Source organism: Anas acuta, chromosome 2 (assembly GCF_963932015.1).
Source record: "Anas acuta chromosome 2, bAnaAcu1.1, whole genome shotgun sequence".
In the NCBI taxonomy this organism is placed as follows: domain Eukaryota; kingdom Metazoa; phylum Chordata; class Aves; order Anseriformes; family Anatidae; genus Anas; species Anas acuta.
The window spans coordinates 125,558,585-125,580,028 of record NC_088980.1 but is presented as its reverse complement, the minus strand read 5'-3'; the positions used below and the strand labels follow the sequence as shown (position 1 = coordinate 125,580,028).

Sequence of the window (21,444 nt, the reverse complement as noted above, 5' to 3'; positions counted from 1 at the left end):
ATCATTTTCTGAATTCCATTAATAATATGCAATTTGTAGTTAGGGAATGAGCTTTTACTCGAGAAGTAATTTTTGCATACTTCAGAACAAAATTAGAGTTGCGGGGATCTTTTACTTAGAATAATCTTCAAATAAGAGTATTTTGTAATTTAAAGTCAATCAGAGCTTATTTGAGATGGTAGGAATAAAACTACTAGTTGCTAGTAGAAAGTGAAAAAATACAGCATTTAGAAATAAAAATCAGAGAAATTAAAAGAAGCTAGAAAATTTGAGGGAGTTCAGTTTAGACTCTGATATTACAAATAAGGAACCAGTTACTGCTTTGCGAACAATTCTGTAGTGGCAGCATGTCAAGTCTGAGTCATGTTTTTTTCATTTACTTAATCTCCTTCTGCACTTTTAAGCTGATGATTGATTGTTAAACTAGTGGCTTAGGCTGCCCTTCTTTTCAGCTATTTTCCTTCATGAGAAAGCTTAGCTACTCCTTTTTGTTTAACCTAAGGCAAATGTGGTTTACCTGCCCATCAACTTCTGTAAGAGATGGTGTGACAACCTCTCTGTACAACCAATAACCATTTCAGTGTACCCTTTTTTTTTGAGTCCCAGTGGAATATATCAGTGGTTCACTTGAATGACCTGTCTCAGAAAGCAAAAAAATGAACAAACAGAAACTTATAATTCTTTCCATGAAACTCAGCTTCTGTGTTTACAATTTCTAGACTAACTAAACTAATTTATCATATCCGTGAGGCTTTCTGCTGTGTTTTGTATGGATAAATTTTGAGGTAGCCCTGGAAATCCAGCTTAGTTTATGTAGTCTCTCACGATGACGGTACTACTCTCCCTTCCTTTTCCAAGGGCTGTGGAACCAAGTGAGGTTGTATTTTGAAAAACTATCACAGATTGTCTAGGGAGATTCACATTTTCAGTTTTCAAAGAAGTCCTAGGTAGTTTAAGTTTCTGTACCATGATTGTTATGAGTTACGATGGTTCTGCTTTTGTCTTTTGGATTAGTGGTTGCTCCTAGCTACATTAGACATACACAGAAGGAAGGATATGACCTCTAGTGCTGTGGAGTACTTGAGATGTTCTGCCTCTGATCTGCAAAGCATCTATGAGCTATTTTTTTGGATATACCTCAAACCACGATGGCTTTGGGATGTGGAAGGCCTTCCACAAAGAAGGCTCTGGAGATTGTCTTGCTGTTTGGGTGGGGGAAAGTTTCACATTTTCTTTTCCGTAATAATTCAGGACATCTTGGCTGGACCAAATTGATGTCTGTGTCTGAATCAATATTCTGTCTGTCTGGTTCAATTTATTTTCTGGGCATAAAATTTGTGGCAGTATGAGAACTAGGTTAACTTGTATTGGCTGTTGGAAATTTCCTTTTTTTTTTTTTTTTTCTCACATTTTCTCTGTTTTCATTTTCTCTGCTTTTTTCTGGACAGCAATAATAAAACAAGATAAACAAACTTCCTCATGAGTTTATCTTTGTAAGATGGTGGGCATTTCTATGAAACAGCCTAATCTTTCCCCCTTGGGTTATAAACAAGTTGAAAAGCATTGAAATGTCTGGCTGGCTCCGTTTTTGATGCAACAGATTGACTTTCATTATCTTCTAGTTTTCTTTTGGCATTGAAATCTTTGAGTTGATAATCTCATTGATCTCCCTCGTCATTTCAAACAGGAGTTCTGTAATTATGCTTCTCACACTGCCGTCATGCCAAGTCGCTTTCCCCAAGAGGTGTTTGCTCTGGTCACAGACCGTGTTCTCTGAGGAATTCCCAGATGTCTGGGTTTTTTGTTTTGTTTCAGCTTCAGTGATCTTTGATATCAGTGAGATTGTTTTGTGAGAACGGCAATCCTTTCTTCCATCGTGGTTCAAGATGAATATTAATAAAGTTTCTCTTCTTAGGAACTCTGCTACATATCTGTAGTAAGAAGTGAAGTTTCCATTTCACCCAGGTGGCTGCTCAGTGTACACAGGACCCAACCATAATTTTTCTGCTAGACAAGAAAATCTTGTGTATGCTCTGGGGTGGTTCAGTTTTGCTGTGTGCAGAGAGATACAGCACAGGCCAAGTTGCTTCTTTCTCAGTATTTTCATTTCAGCCTTCCTCTTGCCACAGGAGCAAGAGTTACATGCTGTCCTTCCTGTCAGCATCCTCTGCTTTCTGTGAACGTCCTCCTGTTTTTACACTCTGTATACGTTTGCATGTGCAAATTATAATCAGCACCCTAACCCCTGCATTTTCTATCATTCCTTAGGAGAATGCTGGTCTTTGGCAAATACATTAGGTGTGGCGCTTCTGTCTGCAGCGCTTCTCATGGGAGTTTATTTGCTTCTGTAATTATGCCTGTTAGTTTTAATAAGGTCCGTGATCACTTGTTTGTCTAAGACAGGTTTGACTGAGTACGCTTCGGTTGCCTGTATTTCAACATCTAGCGCAGTGAGATGGTAGTTACCTCGTCTGGCTGTCAGCTGTCACTCAGCTGAGTGATTCAGCCTCAGGTAGATGCCTACTTGTTGATTGCCTTGCCTGTGTCGACTAGTGGCATAATGCATTCGTTTAAACACATACATTCGTGCCATTTCATTGCCTTTTCATGCCATGGTTTATTTGAACCTTCTGCCGTGCGCAGTGCTAGATGCGGCACGGGTCTTTTGAGAAAGGACTTCTGCTTTTTTTGGAGGTATCCAGGTGTGATATCCTGTGATATCTCAAATGGTGCTGGTAAACTGTGGATGAACCACTGGGTGGGCTACTGCGCCTACCGAGGTGCAGGTTGCTGTTCCCCTGTGAGATGCACTGTGCATTTGGATGGCCCTGCAGGTCACACATCTTTCATTTTAGTCATTTGTCTTTCGTCGTAGTGGCCCAAGCAATTTACTAGTTGCAAAGTGTTTGCTTATTATATTTTTTTCATTTCTGATGTATACTATGTATTTCAAATTGTACCCATCTTATCACAATTGCAGGGCAACCCTTTTCTGTCCCAGTCCCCTTGCTGACACGTAATAATTAAGTAACAATAACAATCCCCAGCTTTGACCACTTTGTTTATTGAGAAAGTCTTAGCCTTTTGATTCCATAATTAGTTACCTTACTTGTCTGTTTTGTTTTTCTTTGGAAATCTTCCTTTCTTCTCAAAATTGCACAATGCCTCTGTAAGGAGGGCTGTTACAGAAGGATCGAGTCAGGGACAGATGGAAGATGTATTCCCAAGTAACTGTAATCTAGTCACCGATTTAGGGACTCTCATGCTTCATGTAGCATCTTGGATCAACATAGTCTTGGAGATTAGGGAACCAATATAGTTTCATGGTGAAAGAAGTCTTCAAGTTGAAACAGTTTCTAGCTCAGCTTTCCTAGTCTGAACTCCCTTTTTTGTTTCAATGTGTCCTGTGTAGTAATTAAAAAAGTATGTTAAGCTGACTGTTTGAAGAAGTGGCTGAAAATTATTATGAGTGCAGATTTTTTCTACTTTTTTTTTTTTTTCCCTTCTAAAAATACCTTCCTGCCTTTCAAGTTCTCAGCCAGGAATGAAACACTCCTCAGAAAACTTCTCACTGATCATAAATAGGAGTTTGCGAAGCATATTCCTCTGTGGATGATAATACCCCGACAAAAATAACTTCTGTATTTTCTGAAAGTGTGATAGGATTTCATGCTCTGGCCTGGCGAAAGCCCAAAGAAATCTGCAGCTGCTCGTTCTGCCTGTGTCTGCTCGGCCTTCCAGGATTTGTGTGTGCCACCTCCCGTTGTGTTCAGAAAGCCAGGGAAGGCACTTTGCAGAAAGAGTAGTTTCTACTCATTCCTCCCCACCGTGCTGAGTGCTGAGCAAGTGGGTGAACTTTTCTGTAAGCCTCATGGCTCTTTTGCATTTGAGTTTCAGTCTATAACCTGTAATGTCTTCCTCACTGTGTGCTTTTTTTATCTTTGGTTGTAAATTGTTTAATAAACATCATAATAATAAAAGTTAGTGATTTATTTTTTCTTATGCCTCAGGAGAGTAACATGCTTTTAAGCCCTAATTTCACTTGCTGTGGTATATTACTTACTTGTTAACTAGCTTGCAGCTGTGTCCAGATTTCCACTGAAATTACCACACCCTAACATAGGCCATTGTTGTGTTTTTTTTGGTTTGTTTTTGTTTTAAATGCCACAGGTGTCTGGAGGTTGAATCACTGGGACTGAGGTAGCGGGTTTTATGTGGGACAGCGTGAAGGAGCTGAACTTGAGTGTATGGTTTGGCAGGGATGCTAAGCTGATTAGCACGAGTTGAAAGGGCTAATTCCTCGCACCCACGCCAGGTCATGAGTTTATGGCCCTCCGTGTACGGGCACGGGCTCTCCACTGATCTTCCCCTTGCTCTCATGTGAGCAGGTTCAGTGAGGTGAATTATCAGGGAGCTATTAGCTTTCTGCTGGGGGGGGAGAGAGGACAAATAGGGTCGTCCTCTGCTGTGGCAGCAAGGTGTGGGATCGCTCTGCCTGTTCTCAAGCCACCCCTCATAAGGCAAAAACCAACAAATTGATGGAGGGACAAATGGGGAGCACAAACAGAGTGGGGACCAGCACCGATACACGGGGATTCTGTGCACACTGATTTCATGCGCAGTTTGTCAATTTAGCCTATTTGAAATGTATACACAAGATAAATTTTGTTAGTAATTCTAGATAGCCATCTGCTCGCTGTTGCTTTAAGTCGTGCTCTTGCTAAACTGTTTGTGTGTGGCTATCTCATTATTTGATTTTATAGAACAGAAAAGATTGAATTAGCGGCTGCTCGGAAGGTAATGCGGGTCTGTATGCTTTCTGTCATCCCCAAGTAAGCTGCTGGATGCTGCAGTACCGCAAGAAAAAGAAGATGCATAAAGCTTAGGACTTGTGTAATACTTTATTTATACATATATATATATATTACATACATAGATATACACTTTATACATATATATAATATGCATATACAGATATTATACTTCAGCTGTATAGATGATACACGGATATCAAAATATTTACTGTAAATGTGAGAAGCATTCAGAAGATAAACATTTAACCTTTGGCAGTACTGTATGCTTTTGTGTAACAGTGGATGAAGTCATATCATGAGAATGGAGAGTTTAATGGATTTATAGGCTAAAACCAAACCCTCCTTGGTTAGGAAACTTTCAGCTGTATTAGGGTTCGATGACTTGTGAACTTTTGGCAGAAGAGTTGCATTAACAAGCTGCTAACCAAAGAAAGACTTGGTCTGGAAAAAAAAAAAAAAAAAAGACATTGAGATGCTGCCTAGCTAGACACTGCCCACAGTCTGTTATAATGCTGGTCCTGTGTCTTTCAATATTTTCATTAATGTGGATGGTAGAATAAGCAGAACTTTTGTTAAATTTGTGGATTCTGCAAAGCAGGGTTGGAGGAAACTGCAGGCATTTTAGAACTAGAAGTAGAAATCAGTGCAATCCTGAAAAATTGAAATCATAATTCTTTCAAATTTTTTTTTTTTATTATTATTTTCAAAGGGAATTCAAGGAAGACAAGAACAAAGTCTCATTAGCTGCAAAACAGTCAGCGTCACAAACAAAACATGGCATATAGCATGCTGAGTAGCAATTCTGCAGAAAAGGACCTGGAATCCTTTATGTGTGATACTGTTGTGAAAAATAGGCACTAATTTGAATATGTAAGTGGAAGTATAGATGAAAAAAAAAGTCAATTTTTTTAATGATTTTTTTTTTTAATCTGGCCCTCAATTCTTAGTCTTTGTAAAGCACTTCACAAGTAAGTGGAACATATAATTGGTTACACACCTGTACGTGTAATAGATTGTGTACATTTAGTTTTATGGCATAGTAGTATGAAAGCATGGTTGCACCATGCTCATGTGTATTTTCACATTCTGCACAGATGAACTTCAGTCTTCCATTTTCTATTCAGGTCATTAGTCTCTACAGCTGTGTTGCTTTTTTACCCAGCAGCTGCTATTTCAAGTCAAGATTTTGCTTTTTCAGTTTTTCCACAATTTGAAAGTACATTTAACATGAAAGCTCTTTGCTCATGTTTCTGCTTTCTCTGCTGTCTTATCTGCTTTTGTCTTTCTTTGCTTATTAGATTAGTTTGACATAGTCTCAGACTCGTTTCACCTCAGCATTTCATTCATATTTTATGTCATAAGATTTAAGGAAATAAGCTGATGTGTTCCAGAAAAGCACAGGAAATGATAATCATTAGAAAAAAAAAGGGGAAAAAAAAAAAAAAGAAGTAATTCTTTTTGCCATGTGGAGCTTTTTAGCATGACACAGGTTTGTTTGCATTTGTTAAAAATATTCTGAATCTGTGAGTGTAACTAAGCTAACATATTTCCCAGCTTATGGGAAAAATGAATGGAATATTTGACAGTAATATTTTCACTTCAAAGTGTGAGGGGTTTTTGTTCTGCTTTTTAGCATGAGAGAAAAAATCACAGCTTACACATTGTTTAACTAGAAAGTTCATACCAAACTGTCTAATGAAACCTGTGTAATTGCCTATACAGAAAATGCCTTCGAAAGCTGAACGCAAGAAAAATGCAGTTATAGTGTATTTAGCTCACCTTAAGTGCCTGCTGGAGCATTTCTAGTATCTGGGCAGGTTGGACTGAGAGAGGAAAAACATTGCAGCATTTTAGAAGGCACCATAAGCTTTTGCAGCCTCGTGCCTTACAGACTTCAGCTCTGTAGACACGTATGCGATTAAGACTGCAAGTAATATCATTGCTGCGATGTGTTGGCGTGGTAGTTGGTGACTTTATAAAGCAACAAAGGCGGCAGTCAGCAGCTGCACAACAAAGATATCCAACAAAGATCCGAGTGTCTGTAACCATTGCGCAGCATAAAGAAAAACTCCTTTGTAGGCTCTTTGATGTGGCAGTCCCATAGACGTGAGCTGGTTAGCCACTTGAAATGAGGTGTGGGGGCTATTCCAGACGTACTCATAATAGCCTAATAAATTATCCCTCTCGTATATGCTGTCTTTTTCAAAAATATCCAAGTAGCAGATTTAGAGTTATTTTAATGACGTTACCATGCTTTATCTCTGCCCAGTTTGGTAAAATCTCTCTCCCTGAGTCCTGCATTTTGTTTTGTGGTGGTGAATGGTTCTGTGCTCGGGGCTACAAAATATTTGTGCTTCACTCTTCGTAAAATACTGTGACACTGGTATAAATATGTGTAAAGAGAAGATGGAGCATGCAAGTTTTTGCCTGTTATTGTGACGACATCAAAGATTACTTGCTTGGTAATGTGAAAATGACATTACAACACCATGTCAACTGTGTTCTCTCTGTTGTCTCTAATTGGATTTTAGAACTGATTACAAATCAATAATCTCCATATTTCATGTACTGGAGGGTTACTCCTTGCACTTATATTTGCTTCCTGAGCATCTCTGTTTATGCAGATTAATTTACAAAACATCTGTGGTTTCTCGTAGGAGTTTTCCAGCTTTAGATATCTAAGAAAGCTAGTAAAATAAACAGACCCCAACATCTAATATGTTGTAATTTTATTCAGATTTCCTGCATACTTCATTGCAGTACAAATAATCTTTTTTCTCCTAAACTTCATTTTGTTTATTTTTCCTGTTCCTTGATACTATTACCAAGCTGCCTTTTATCCTTAATAGAAAAGGATCAATCCTATGATGTATCCCTTTAAAACAGCAGTACAACATAACAGCAATAACAACCATAAATATACTTCATAAAGCACTTGATTTTTATTTGATAATGAGTATGCTCTGCTTTCTTGAAAAGAAGAATAAACATTCAATACTGGAAGTCAAAAGGATAACTGACAGCTGATGAGGCCTGAGAATAAGTGTTCAGTAGTGTCTCATACAGTATCAAGATCATACAGTATACAAGATCATGAGTGATCTTTGTTATACTCACAGATACAAGCTAAAATGCTGTGAATACTGTTAAGGTGTTTCTTAAACATTAATTATTGTGATGATTTTTCATAGTTTCTATGTTGGTTTAATTTTAAAAAATATTTAATAAGCATGGTCTGGTTGTGCCATTATTTACTTTGATTCTTAAAATTAAGAAACTTTTTGAATTGTAATAGATTTAGAGTCAGAGTTAAACACAATATACAACGAATTGTATAGCTATACTCTTTCTCCATCTTTAAGTGAGGTCCCTCCAACAGCACTTTCTGTTAAATGACAGTAGAATTTTTGCAGTCTGAATTTCATACTTATTTTTGAACACACAAAGTGTTTAAATGTATCTCAGCTGGACTGTGTATGTATTTTTAAATTCTGTCACTGTTAGCATTTTACTTATGGTGTTTATGAAAAGGGCAAATGATTGCATCTCAGCTCTTTTTTTTTTTTTTTTTAACTTTTGCCTTGCTAGAGATTAAAATCATTCTATCTTCCCTGCGTAATAAAAATGTCCTTCCAATCTGAATGTCGTCTTCAAAGCACAGATAAGCAGCAATATAGTTTACTTTAGCACAGCTGCTTTTGTATAATGAAGTCTTAGTATATGGCATATCTAATGATGCAGGATTTTAACCAACTATGTCCTTCTAAGTAGAGATACTTTGGTATTTTTGAACTGTTTTTTGGGGGTGGAAAATACTGATTTAACCCCATAAAAGTGTATAGAGCCATGCTCATTTCCATAAGACACTAATTAGATTTTTTTTCAGGTGTTGGATAGGCTTTTATGCTTAGAAGAGAGAATTACTCCAGGAAAAGTGTCAAAAGAGCGGGTCAGTAGTGATGTTCCGTGTGGTGGGGGAGGAGGATGAGTTTCAGGTCCTCCTTCACCAGAGGGACCAAAGCTTCAGCTAGGAAAGGTCCCTGGTCACCAGACTGCTTGCTGGCTGCTATGGGATTTGTCTCTCCACTATACTGAGTGCATACAGTGCCCCAAAACCACGCCTGGTGTTTGTTACTGAGTAGTAGGAGGTGACAGCGTTAGGTTGTCGTGTTTGCTTTTGATGCCAACAGGAGAAACCTTTGGCTTTCTCCTGGATAATGACTACCTGTGAACTTGCTTTAGTGAAGTGCCTGGGATGATGGCTGTCTTCTGAACTGTTACCATGTGTTTTTTGCAAGAGGTTTTGTTGGTAGCCAAAACATGGCCAAAGAGCATCCTCTCAGTGAATAAATAGTGTGAAGGAGCTGTGCTCTGACCCTGTTTCGCTTATGAGTACAGACTAATCCAGAGAACATCTATTGGCAGTACAGAGACCCAGCTGGGTAGGTGGAAGGAGATAATTGGTATCAGGCATATTCCAGGTAAATGCTTTATACACTGCTTTGTAGGCAAATATGGGAAATCTGTGGTATTTGTGTTTGTAATTTATATAAGGATTGAAGTGTTACACCTGTAGCCTGGATGAGTAATTTCCATCTGTAACCTGGATAAGTAAGCTCTATTGCTTTTTTTTAACTTTTTTTTTTTTTTTCTTATTTAATCTATTTTCTAGTTGGGTAACAGGCAGGAAAAAAAAAACAAAGCAGTTTTTTCTCTAGTGGCCCTATTTGATGTTTTATGTGCACTTTACTCGAAAAACTATTGCTACTGCAATTAGTTGCATAGAGATCAGCTCTTGGAGAAACTGGCGAGTGCTAATCTCATCATCAGGAGATCTGTATGGAATTTTATTCTAGAATAATCATTCTTCCTGCTGTTTTTTAGGCAGGATCATCCCACAGCTGAGCAACAAAACCTAGAGCCAGGGCACACGGGTTCTGCTTTAGTCATGTTCTTTGGTTGCGAGCAACAACTGTTTCTCTGTGCATCAGTTTGGAAGTAATCTTTGCAGGGCAATGACTTTGGTGAATAGTTTTGTGACCCAGATCCAGTAGCAAAAAGAAGTGTTGTTAATATCAATACTGTCACTCGGCATTCAAAACATGAAGCGCCCTGCTCATAGCACTTTGTTTATTACAGCAATAGACAATGGCACAAGTTAAGATGCAGACTACAGCAAACCTGTCCGGACCTACCATGTCCCCTATGGTGCTACCCCTCCCAGTAACAACTACAAACACGCTGGGTCTGCCACCTGCCATGAATGGATCCATTTCGGAACCGGCTGCCAGTTGTAGCAGTCCTACTGCTGGCCCCGTGGATCCTGCTCCCGCTAACAACTCAGCAGGTATGTTGGTCCAGCTCTGTTTGCTTTGTTGTTCAAGTGAATCTTTTCGTCAGTGTTAATTAAAAAAAAAAAAAAGTCTTAAAGAGTGTAAAAGTAAAGAAAGAAAATTCTGTAGAAAAATATTTTAGTTAACTTGACTGTTTACTACGTTAAGTTTCTTTAATAGAGCTGAGATTTACAGTAAAGTGTCGGTTAATGGTATAAAAACTCAGAAGAGAACATGTCTATTTTGTCAAATTCTGGGTGTATCTTTTACAGAGAAGTTTTAGTCGTGCAGGAAGGTCTCCAAGTGTACTTCTCTTCCCTAGAACAGAATGTCTTTAGACTGCTTGGCAGTATTTGGTGTTTCCTTTGTAGCCTAATAAATGCTGTAGTTCCTATGCTGCACAGGGTATTAAATACAGAAATGTTATCCTAAAAAGTTAAGCAAGCAGTGAAAGCATGTGTAGGGGATAAATACAAGAAATAGGAGGCTAAAAAATGCTAGGGCAGTATACATGAAGTAAATAGTCTAAGAAAAGCAGAACAGAATCCTTAAAGGGAGTAGGGAGATGTACTTTGGGAGTGCCCAGAGAGTGACTTACACCGAGAACTGAGAACTGGGAAGGAGGGAGAAGCAAGTGAGGACCACAGTGTTTCATCTGCTGTATTTATCTTGCAACCTTTATGCTATCCAGTGTTGCTTCGAAGTGTTGAGAAATCATTCTGAAAGAGTAGTCAACTCATATAACAAGCATAATTCTGACAACATTTCGGTGATGTAGAAAAGTGGCATATGTATATGTCCATCTCCACTGTCATCTTTTACAGAGTAATTTTGAAAAAATATATTTTTAATTGCATGTATTCAAAATCAACATTACATAATAAACATTCTATTACGATTAATATGGAAATGGTATTTAAACATTGTATGTAGCTTATATGCAAACATTATTTTTTAGCCAAAGTATTCTTTCTTTAAGCATACTAGTGCTATTGCAAAGTTTTGCAACGTTGTGAAGAATACATTTATCCACAAAAACTTTACAGACTCTTTATTTACAGCTCCTCTCCAAGATAACATGGCAAACCCCAAAGAGAAAACTCCAATGTGTCTGGTAAATGAGTTAGCCCGTTTCAATAGAATTCAACCCCAGTATAAGCTTCTGAATGAACGAGGGCCTGCTCATGCCAAGGTAAGGTCACACTTCCAGGTTATGAGCCAAGCATTAAAGGCTGAACAAATAATGTCATGATCTTGACAAGTTCACTTGTCAAACACAACCATGTTTCTAGTGTAAAGGGTTTCTAACTTTTTTTTTGATTTTGCTTTATTTTTCTTGCTTTCAGAAAGTATGTTTGTGATTCTGTTGGAGCCCTTTACATCACTTTGTACCTTACTTTGACTTACAGCTTTGAGTTTATATTTGTTGGTTTCTATAAAGACCTTCTGAGGGTCTTTCCAGAGTATCACCACCCTTTGTTAATCTCTATGGGGTTGTTGCTTTTTAAGCTGTGTGAATCCTTCTCTCCAGTTGGCTTGCCTGTGATAATTACCTCTGATTTTTTTTCATGGTAGTGCAGGTTACTATAAAGACAGTCCACGATATTTTTCAATTGATATGATTCTGAGTCCATTGATGCTGTATCTATGGATCTCACATTGTAGGGCACAAACTCTTTTTATTGTTCTTTCCTTTAAATTTTGTGCAACCTTAAGGTTTGCAGTGATATTAAGCCTCCTAATATGATCATAGCATTAAAGTTTATAGTGAGCTGGCGGTTAATTCTTGTCAGTTATCATGTCAATTTGGATATCCAGATTCATTTAATAGGTAGCAAATTAGGATGCTTTCAGATGATAAGGAACATGGAGGGATATTCTCATGATCAGTAAAAAGTTTCAGCTAGCTGTGGGCTCTTCTCTCAGCCCTTGTTTCTGTTGCTCATTACGTTGTCAGCTAGCACAGAGCTGATGCAGGCTCCTGACGGTGTAATTTGGCTGATTTTGTGCATATTTCATGCTGGTGGAAATGATGTCAGCAGGTGCGGGGCTGTCGGGAATCAGCAAGCTCTTAGGATTGCCCATCAGTAATGGGAGCTGAAGTACTTGTCCTCCCCCTGGAAGCGTTCAGGACCAGGTGATTCACTGGTTGGTTTTAGGTTGTGACATGTTAAATCTGATGTGCTCTCTGTTGCTTTTCACCCAGCTGCTGCATATTTATTTTGATACTTTTTTCCATGACTGCGATTTAAGTGCTTCAGTCATGCCAAAAGGTGTGGTGGGCGCTGTTTGTATTTCTCAACAGTAAAGGGATATGAGTTGTGTTACATTTCTACTACAGTGTAGCAGGATAAGATGTAGTTCAGATATATTTGTTACTGTTTTTAAAGGAACTGGAATTACTGAAATTACTTGAGTCTGTGTTAGCTGTGCTTTTGAAAGCCAGATTTAACAAGGGTTTCTTAATTTTTCAGTTTTTCAATTTACCTCATTACTTTTAATTATGTTCATAGTGATCAAAAAATGACACATGCTGTGTGGATTGGTTGTTGCTCAGAAGAATGTGAAGTCTAATTTGGGCCTGTGCAGCAAGTGAGAACAACACAGGAGGGGAGAGGATGAAGAACAAGGGTGATATTAATAAGATTATGCAGACTAGTATACCTCTGGTCTATGGAAAGCAGAGACAAAAACCTACGACTGTGTTGGCAGTTTTGGATAATGTATTGCTAGCAACATGATGATTTATCTGATACAATATGTGAAACAGAGCTGAGTCTGCTCTAGAAAACATGACCTAAAGGATGTTTTACTGCTGCTGTTCACCATTTAAGGAATTTCTCAGTTTGCTTTGTTCTTACACAAACTGTGTTCCTATCCACTGGTGGTTTTCATGATTTTCAGAGGCATGCTTTACAGGACATCTGCTTGTGTCATGGCCAGAAATGCTAGTAAATTTACATGTCCTTTTTTCTAGTTATCTTTGGAAAGTAAGTTTTGACAAGGATGAAATGTGAAGTTAGAAACAGTGGAGCTGTGAAAGAAGTGGTACTTCTTGACAGTGTGGTTAGGATGCCTAGGAACCTGCTCTCCAACTAGATTCTTCATCATAAGAAAAATCAGGTCTTTTGTTAGCATTAACTACGTTTTCAAGTGTATTTGTCAGGCTGATCCTTTCTTGTATGCTTCTATGTCAGCGGCATCTCAGGAGACAAACTTAAAAGAAAGACTGGCAAAAGAAATTAGAGAGTGGCACAGAGAAAAGAGCAGGTTGCTGAGGGACATAGCACTTCAAAAGGCTGGGAAGCAGGAGAGAGGGTTTGGTGTGCAGATGAAGTGAGGAGGAAAAAAAATCCAGACCTCAGGAACTTGGTGGAATGAAAATAAGGGCAAGGCATGATAGCCTTAGCATTTCTGCTCTGTTGCCATCAGGTAATTAGGTTAGACTTAAGGAATAAAAACTTTCACAAAAACAGGTGAGAAATGCATGTCCATTTGTAGCATAACTGTCAGCTGGGGTCTGAGAAATTAAACATTCGTTGGCTACTCTACACTTTTTTATAGCCAATTGTATTTGTTTAATTAAATTGCAACCTACTTTTTTTTTTTTCCAGGAGGTTTTTCTCAGATAGGATAAGTGAGAAGGCTAGAGCTCCAGCTCCAGAAATTTACTGAACTTAATTTTAACTTAACATTTTTAACTTAAATTGTTCTAATTTATTGCTCTGAGCACTAAGAAGAGAGTTACAAGTACATAAGTAGCCGTTACCAAACATATTTTTATTAAAATTCAAGATTAGTCTCCTCCTGTAAAAATAATACACTGATATTTTCTTTCAGTTCTGTTAGTAATAAGGATGTATGTTCATAGGTAATGTATAAAAGATATGGATATTTAGCTCTCATACCCAGCTTAACTTTCAAGTCTGAGGGGTAGCATTTGACAGAATGCAATATTTAGAGACCAGCTTTTTGCTTCCCCCTTGTTTACAAGGAAATTGCCATGACTGCTGTGAAAAAATGAAATGGTGCTAGGAGCTGTGATCCACAGTCTTGCACTGTGTTTCTGAAATTTACAGTGGGCAAAAATTCAGGCCTGTAACTAAGATAAAAGCATGTATTTATAGAATTCAATTCAAATGTACTATGTGCATGTGATGGGAGGCACATACATATTTGTATTCAAATGCTTGTGTGCAGGTACTTACTGAATAAAAATACATGTGAAGGCAGATTTAAGGGCTGTACATCCTGCCTATCTCTAGATACCTGGTTCTGAATCTAGCAAATTTAAATCACTTTAAAAAGTATAGAGTAAATGGCTATCCAAATAAAACATTTGCTTTGTATACTACTGATGTGTACAAAGATTTGTGCAATATCTTTGTGTTGCCTCAAGTAAGTTAGCCTGTTTTCTCAGGTGGGTATATCTTCATTTACCACGTATATTTGGCAATGAAATCCTGCTTTATATTATTCGGTATTCATACGGAAAAGACGTAATTTCTTATTTTTTATCCTCTTTTTGTTAGATGCACAAATTTAAACAAAACATGTACATATCATACAGAAGATATACTCTATGTAGTATCTTAAATATGCTTTGAGATTTATCTTCACAGCCTGCATAGCACAGATACTGCTTGAAATACTCCTTTATCACAGATTTTGCAATATATATGGTTTTATCAGCAGTTACTGAACTCTGAATTTTTTACAGTTCCTGTCTTCGCTATAGAATCCACACTGAAGAACTGCAGTGTCATTCAAAAAGATTTTTTTTTTTTTCTTGCTTACCATATATTGTTGAATATATTTGAGTTGTGACTCTGTCCTAGCGATACAATTTCTTGTTTCAGAAATCAGGTTACACGGGAAATCTTTTACCTGTGTAGAAGTATTTGGGCCAAATTCTCTTCAAATTTCCTGAAGAGTGTGCAGTCATCTATATCCATTCAGAAATATTACAAAATTGTATTTTTAATAGCCATCTTTACCTGTTATTGACAAGCAAAAGTGACTGAATATGTTTAAACATGTAAAGAAATGTCACCTGAACTGACCTGTGTATAGTCATCCAAGAGCAAAGGGCTGGTTTGCATGGTTATTATTACTTGGTTTAAATAGTATTCTCTCTTTCATAGCTGATGCTATTATGCTATTTTACTTTTCATCTATAAGGCCAAATGTTGCCCTCTGCTAAGGACCCACTGATCTCTTTAAGAATTAGATGTGTTATCTGAGAGTTGAATTATAATGAAAAGAGGGTACATTTTCTCTTCAAGCCCATAGATTTTCATACAGAGTGATCTGATCTGCTGTGATAGTCTTGCCAGTTTTACCTGTTGTTTGTCTTGAAGATGTTCACAGTGCAACTGACTCTTGGAGAACAGACGTGGGAAGCTGAAGGAAGCAGTATTAAAAAGGCCCAACATGCTGCTGCTAGCAAAGCATTGAATGAAACTACCCTTCCCAAGCCAACTCCTAGACCACCCAAAAATAATGTTAACAATAATCCAGGTATGACAATTTCCTCTGTGTAATAAAACATGTTGAAGTGTTGAAATACTATACCACTAATAAATAAGTTTAACAAGATATAGGTTTAATTGGCAGATGGGAATCAATGTGATTGTTTTACAGGTAAGGTAGTTAATAAAGAAACTCTACTGAGTTTGTGTAGGAGAGTTTTTAATGCACATACTTAAAACGATTGAACTTTAAGTGAATATTATTTACATAATATTCAGCTGTATACAAAGTGACTGTATGTGAGCAACCATAGACAGAGAAGACAAAAACAGATTGAACTGACCATTATTACCATGGTAAAGTTCTGTGTTTTTTTGGGGGAAGTTATTTTAGCTAATTTTCCAATGGAAGAGCCAAATTTTATCCAGTCCAATCCTGTGAAATTATATCTGTGGTGTAAATACATGTATAAGGTCAGGTTTTGGCATGGCAGCTTTGAGAGGTAATTTCCTGCATGACAGATTTTCTTTCTTAACAGTCTGTGCTTTCAGAAAGCCCTCAAACAGCTTTAGAAATTGTTTGAGCAATTAAAAGAACATATGTTGCTGTCTTGCATCCTTCATTTCAAGTTGTTACCTGTGAGTTGCCTTCTATGCATACAAGGCCTTTTGGGGTATACATCTCAGCTACATCCTCGGTGATTTGTTCTGTCTTATTCGGCAAATTAATTGGAAAAAGAATTATTCCTAGCTTCATTTCACGCTAATATAAAAGAAAGTAACTGGTGAGGAAGAATGGATTCTTCCATTATTTTTTTCTTTTTTACACTTCGTATTTTCCCTTTTCCCCTTTTCTCTTTTTATTTCCCTTTGGTTCCACTCCCCTTTAAAAAAACATAAAACATTTCAGGCATTTCTTAAAAATGGAGTAATTTTGCAGTTAATCTCTATGCAGGAAGAAAGCAGGATTAACTTCCTTGAGAGCTTATGAGTATTATCCAGCACATTAGGCATTAAGGATTGTTTGCAAGTGAAGTGACAGTATCCTCTTGCTCTTTTGGAGATCACTGCATTGCTTCTCTGGGACACTGGTTTTACCCTGTGTCCTTTGCAGACACTGTGGCTTTTGCTGTTTAGGAAGCAGGAGGCTCATATCTCTGTACAAAAGGATCCTAGATTTGTTTCTTGATATTGCAGAGTGTCACTCAGCTTCTAGCCTTTTTGGGCTTTTAGCATATTTGTAAAGGAAAAGGTGATAACAAAAGAAATAGGCTTTAAAAGAATTCATTAAAACTTGTATCACACAATACTGTAATTTTGCTTTAAGAAAGGTATGCTGTATATGCACAAGTATCTTCTAATAAAAATGACATTTTTGCATTTTTAATACATAGTTGAATTCACAGTTATTCCTTGCTCTGTAAAATACTGAAATTGTAGTGGACAAAGGTTGCTGAATCAATACTGCATACAAACCTCCATCATTAGGCATATAAAGCTGTAAGGTCAGACTGGCACTTCCATTGTAACTGTTTTAAGAGTAGATTCATTTGAAACTGCTAAGAAAATATTTTAAGTAAATACTAGCTCCTTTTTATTCAAATGTGCATTTAGCCCCTTTAAGGTTTTTGTACAACAGAGAAGTGGAGAATACTGTACCTAGGTGTTTTATTTTTAAGAAAAAAATATTTTAATGAAGCTGCAGCATAGCTTCATGATTGGAATTTTTGGAGGCGATGCAAGTGGGCAAGTGGTGCCTGCTTGCTATTTTTGTATTCTGTTACCAGTAGGTGGCTGTAGTAACACTAATGTCCAGTAGTTATATTTCCAGTTTGTTAGAACATTCCCGTTAGTTAGATCACTAACTTTCGGTCATAGTTCTGGGGTTTCAAGTCTTGCAAAGAAAAAGTTTTTTCTAACTTCTAATGTAACGTTATTAAATGACTACAGTAATGTAAATTACTACTTTTTTGTTTCAATGCCTCTTTGTTTGATTTTTGATTTTATTTAATGGTGTTCAATGGAAAGAAACATTACTCTTTATAGTTTCAGAAAGCGTCATAATGCATAAACACTTTGAAAAGGTGAATACCCAGCTTGATTATAGCATTGACTTTCTCATTCATCTGTGAAGATTAATCTACTGAAACTGCATAGAGAATACACTGAGATAAAGGTTTAAATGTTCTTTTTCATTGCTTTTGATTAAGCAGGCATCTATATTCCCATGATTTAAAGAAGGTGAAATATCATTGTATCTGCTTCTTTTTTTTTAATTTAAGAGCACAAAAATACCTTCTGAGTGTATTACAGCTCTCTTGCTGCTCTTTTCAATCCTGCATGTGTGTTTTGCAGTATTTGTAGTGTAAGTGCCTTACGTGTACTCTTTGTTTTTTCCAGGCAGTATAACTCCAACAGTAGAACTGAATGGTCTGGCTATGAAAAGAGGAGAGCCTGCCATCTACAGGCCGTTAGATCCAAAGCCAATCCCCAATTATAGAGCAAATTATAATTTTCGGGGCATGTACAATCAGAGGTTTGTACTTTTTCTATTATTTCATGCTTCCTTATTCTGTGCTAAATCTTTATAAACTTAATAGATTGTTTCAGAGTAAAATAAAACTAAGATTTTACTAAGGGAAGTCTGTGCAGCCTCATTTTAAAACATACACAACCTCCTTCTTAAAGAAGACAGGTGCCTCAAGCATGTCAAAAGGAATAAAGACATGTAAAACAACTGTTTCTACTTTTCAGTGTGTAAACTGGAGTTATGGTCTCCAGACATAGCAGTAAAGAGGCAGAACATTATCCTCAGAGAGAGGTTTTCCTTTCTTTACTGATATTTTGTGTCATTTGATTAGAATCTGTAGCACTGAACATGAAGCGCCCTTTTCTTAGTAGTAGTTTATAAAATTAGAAGGGCTGTGTTTTGAAAGTGGGCTTGAAACCACTGTCAAGTTTCCATATTTTTACCATTCTGTGATGTTAGCTATCTCAGTTCCTTAATCTTCAGTGTTGATGCATGAAAAATCCTTTACTTCACAGTTTAGAAACCTACATTAAGAGCCCTCCATTAATACTGTAATTACTTTAGTAACTTGGAGTAATCTTTGAAAAGGCAATATTCTGTCTAAATTTGTTTTTAAACAGTCAAATTCTTAAAGAATTAAAAAAATTGAAAATTTAATTGGGAGGCGTAGTTTTCTAAATGATCATTGAAATATCTTCTTGAAAAATGTTCTAAATTTTTGAAATATCTTTGAAAAAAAAGATTTTTGAAAAATCTTTGGGATTTGTATGATTTTAGTACAGATGGAAAACCTGTTCTAATTCATCCTGAATAAAATGTAATTTGTATCTAATGCAATAATACAGGAGTAACTTAAGGCAATATATGTATTTTTTGGAGTCCCAAGGGCTAGTTCTCTGAAATAGATTTTAGTTCCTGCGTGCCTCCCCTCCTCCACTTCCCTCTCCCCCTCCCCTCCCAAGGAACTATATTTGATCAGCTCTTTTGTATTTTAACCAAAAATAAAAAATAAAACAAAAACAAACAAAAAAAATGATGAGGAATTTCCAACGGAATATTTTTGCAGTGAAAGGTTTTGCCTTTCTTGTAGAGGGTGTGCTCAATGGAGTCCCTAATAATTTTTATATACCTCATAACTGTAAAAAAGAATGAGACTGTGATTGCTGGATAAGTGTTTTTGCTCAAAATAACTCTTTTGTTAGAAGTTGAATTTATAGCAATATTTAAAAATTAGGGAGTTTGAAGTGAAAATGCAAAATGAAAAGACGACATTTCATAATAGTCTAAGGAAAATTCAGTTGGCTTCTTATTTTTGTTTTTCCCTAGATTTTTAAATTGTGGTAACTTTTGTATTCTAGCATTTCATTCTGACTTTTTAGTAGGAATAATACCTGAATTGTAAATGATAAACAAATGATAAACTTTCATTACTCTACAGATTGTCTGATTATTTTATTACTTGTTGTATTTCTTGTTGCTACTGACTAGAGCTGCGACTCATATATGTCAGGTTTAAATAGCTGGCTGTGGTGCCTAAAATGAGTTTGGTTGATATTTAGGAATCTTGCATTTATTTTAATTGCTTTTATAATGATATTAGTTTGACTAACAGGTAAAAAGGCTAGACTGGAAAAAATGCAGGTTAGCAAAAAACAAAACGTGGACTTCTAGAATCTGATCTTAGTTACTGAAACAAACTCATGGAAACAGAACCTCCAAACACTTAGCAGTTCCTAACTCTTAAGATTTTTTTTTTCTTTAAATGAAAAAGAATAGCACATCTACTGCAATCATTGTTTGCTTCTTTCTTGAACTTTGTTCCTATGTTAGGGTGCAATGGTACATGGACACTACTATTCTAGGTGCATTAGGTGGCTAGCAAGGGTATTTGTTTTCTGATCACAAAACAAGTAGGGTGGGACAAGAAGCCTAAATCTCTGCTTGTCTGCCCCATTGTACTTAGTTGAATACAGCAGCCTCTGCAGAACGATTAATAATACAGAGGATCCTAAATTAATGAATAACTAAAAGTAATTGATAAATAACTGTCTGTTTGCATGTGCATGCACACCCTGTACATCTGCCTACCTGTGCACACAGTCATACCAGATGAAAGACAAGTGTTGCCATCCTATAATGTCTAGGGACTTGTCCTATGTTGGAAATAATTGTTCATCACCTTGTTTTGCATCAGGAGGTGCTGGTTTGTTATGATCCCAGTAAGAAAGGCACTTACAAGGTATCATTTCTTAGAGCACATGCTGTAAGAAGAGAGTAGCACAGATAATCCTATGTTCCTTTAGATGCTGGGAGCCCCCAGTAGTGTGGCAAGAAACAGGTCTCCATCCCACGTGCAAGACGTCATGCAGACCTTATCCTCCCCTTCTTGGTCAGTCAAACTTTTATAGGATTTTCTTAGAAGGAGACAACTCTGTTATTTCTACAGTCAAAGCAGAAATGCTGTTCTCATGAGAACTTCCTGCAGCACTGGCAGATAAAGGCAAGGCCACAGAGATGTCAAGGGAGAGTTGCTTGCAGTGAGGTAGCTGGGCTGACCCTGCAGCCAAGCATGGCTCTGAAAGCCGCTTGGGTTCACTGCATCATGCATCACAGACACTTCAATGCACAGAGTTCTTTCTGCCGGGATCGCTGCCCGCCTTGACCAGGGAGAGGTTTGAAGGCCGTTCTAGATCTGTAACAATAATCAGTGAAGCACAGAAACTGTATTTTGTTACCATAGGGTGGTATTTACATTTATTACATTTTAAACAACTTGCTGCCACTGTGTATTTGGCATTTGTTTGATGATTTTTAGAATAGAAGTGTTGGACTTCCTGAGTAAATGGAGACCACCTAGGCTGTTTACAAACAAGATTTGAAGAATAATTTAGGTAAGATGCTACAATCAGTACTCTTCCTTTTCATTAGTCTCTGACTCTAGATTGAGGAAGCAGCTGTGTTATTAAAACAGATACTAAATATGTAGAAAGCTGGAAGCCATTTTGGTCTTTTATACTCTTAACTAAATTTCTTGCTGATCTCTGTTTAAAAAAATGTGCTTTTCAAATACTTTAAAATACAGATTAAGATTATGAGATTGTACCAGGGGACTCTGATTCTAGCAATTACTTGAGGGGGGAAAAGTAAAGTAGAGTACTTTTATGCCCAGGCAGGGCATATCTTTAGACCAGTTAAGTCTAGCATTTCAAGTTGCACAAAAGATCCTCTTCAGTAACTCATGGAATTGTAGTCTAAGAGCTGCTATTTGCATGCAAATTTGAGAGCTAGCTTCCACA

The 21,444-nt window shown here is 37.1% G+C and overlaps 1 protein-coding gene across 4 annotated transcripts in view; it reads left to right on the top strand.

The window, feature by feature from the left end:
- STAU2 (staufen double-stranded RNA binding protein 2) overlaps window positions 1-21,444 on the top strand; it is a 169,474-nt gene that overhangs the window by 8,329 nt on the left and 139,701 nt on the right. For 2 of the 4 annotated variants that reach the window (XM_068672105.1, XM_068672103.1), the window contains exons 2-5: window positions 9,954-10,161; window positions 11,209-11,339; window positions 15,508-15,667; window positions 18,019-18,154. In XM_068672105.1, the coding sequence (XP_068528206.1) occupies window positions 9,963-10,161; window positions 11,209-11,339; window positions 15,508-15,667; window positions 18,019-18,154 (626 nt within the window). In that variant the 5' untranslated portion in view covers window positions 9,954-9,962. Of the gene's footprint in view, window positions 1-9,953; window positions 10,162-11,193; window positions 11,340-15,507; window positions 15,668-18,018; window positions 18,155-21,444 lie in introns of all 4 variants that reach the window. The other 2 variants (XM_068672104.1, XM_068672102.1) reach the window with 1 other exon arrangement.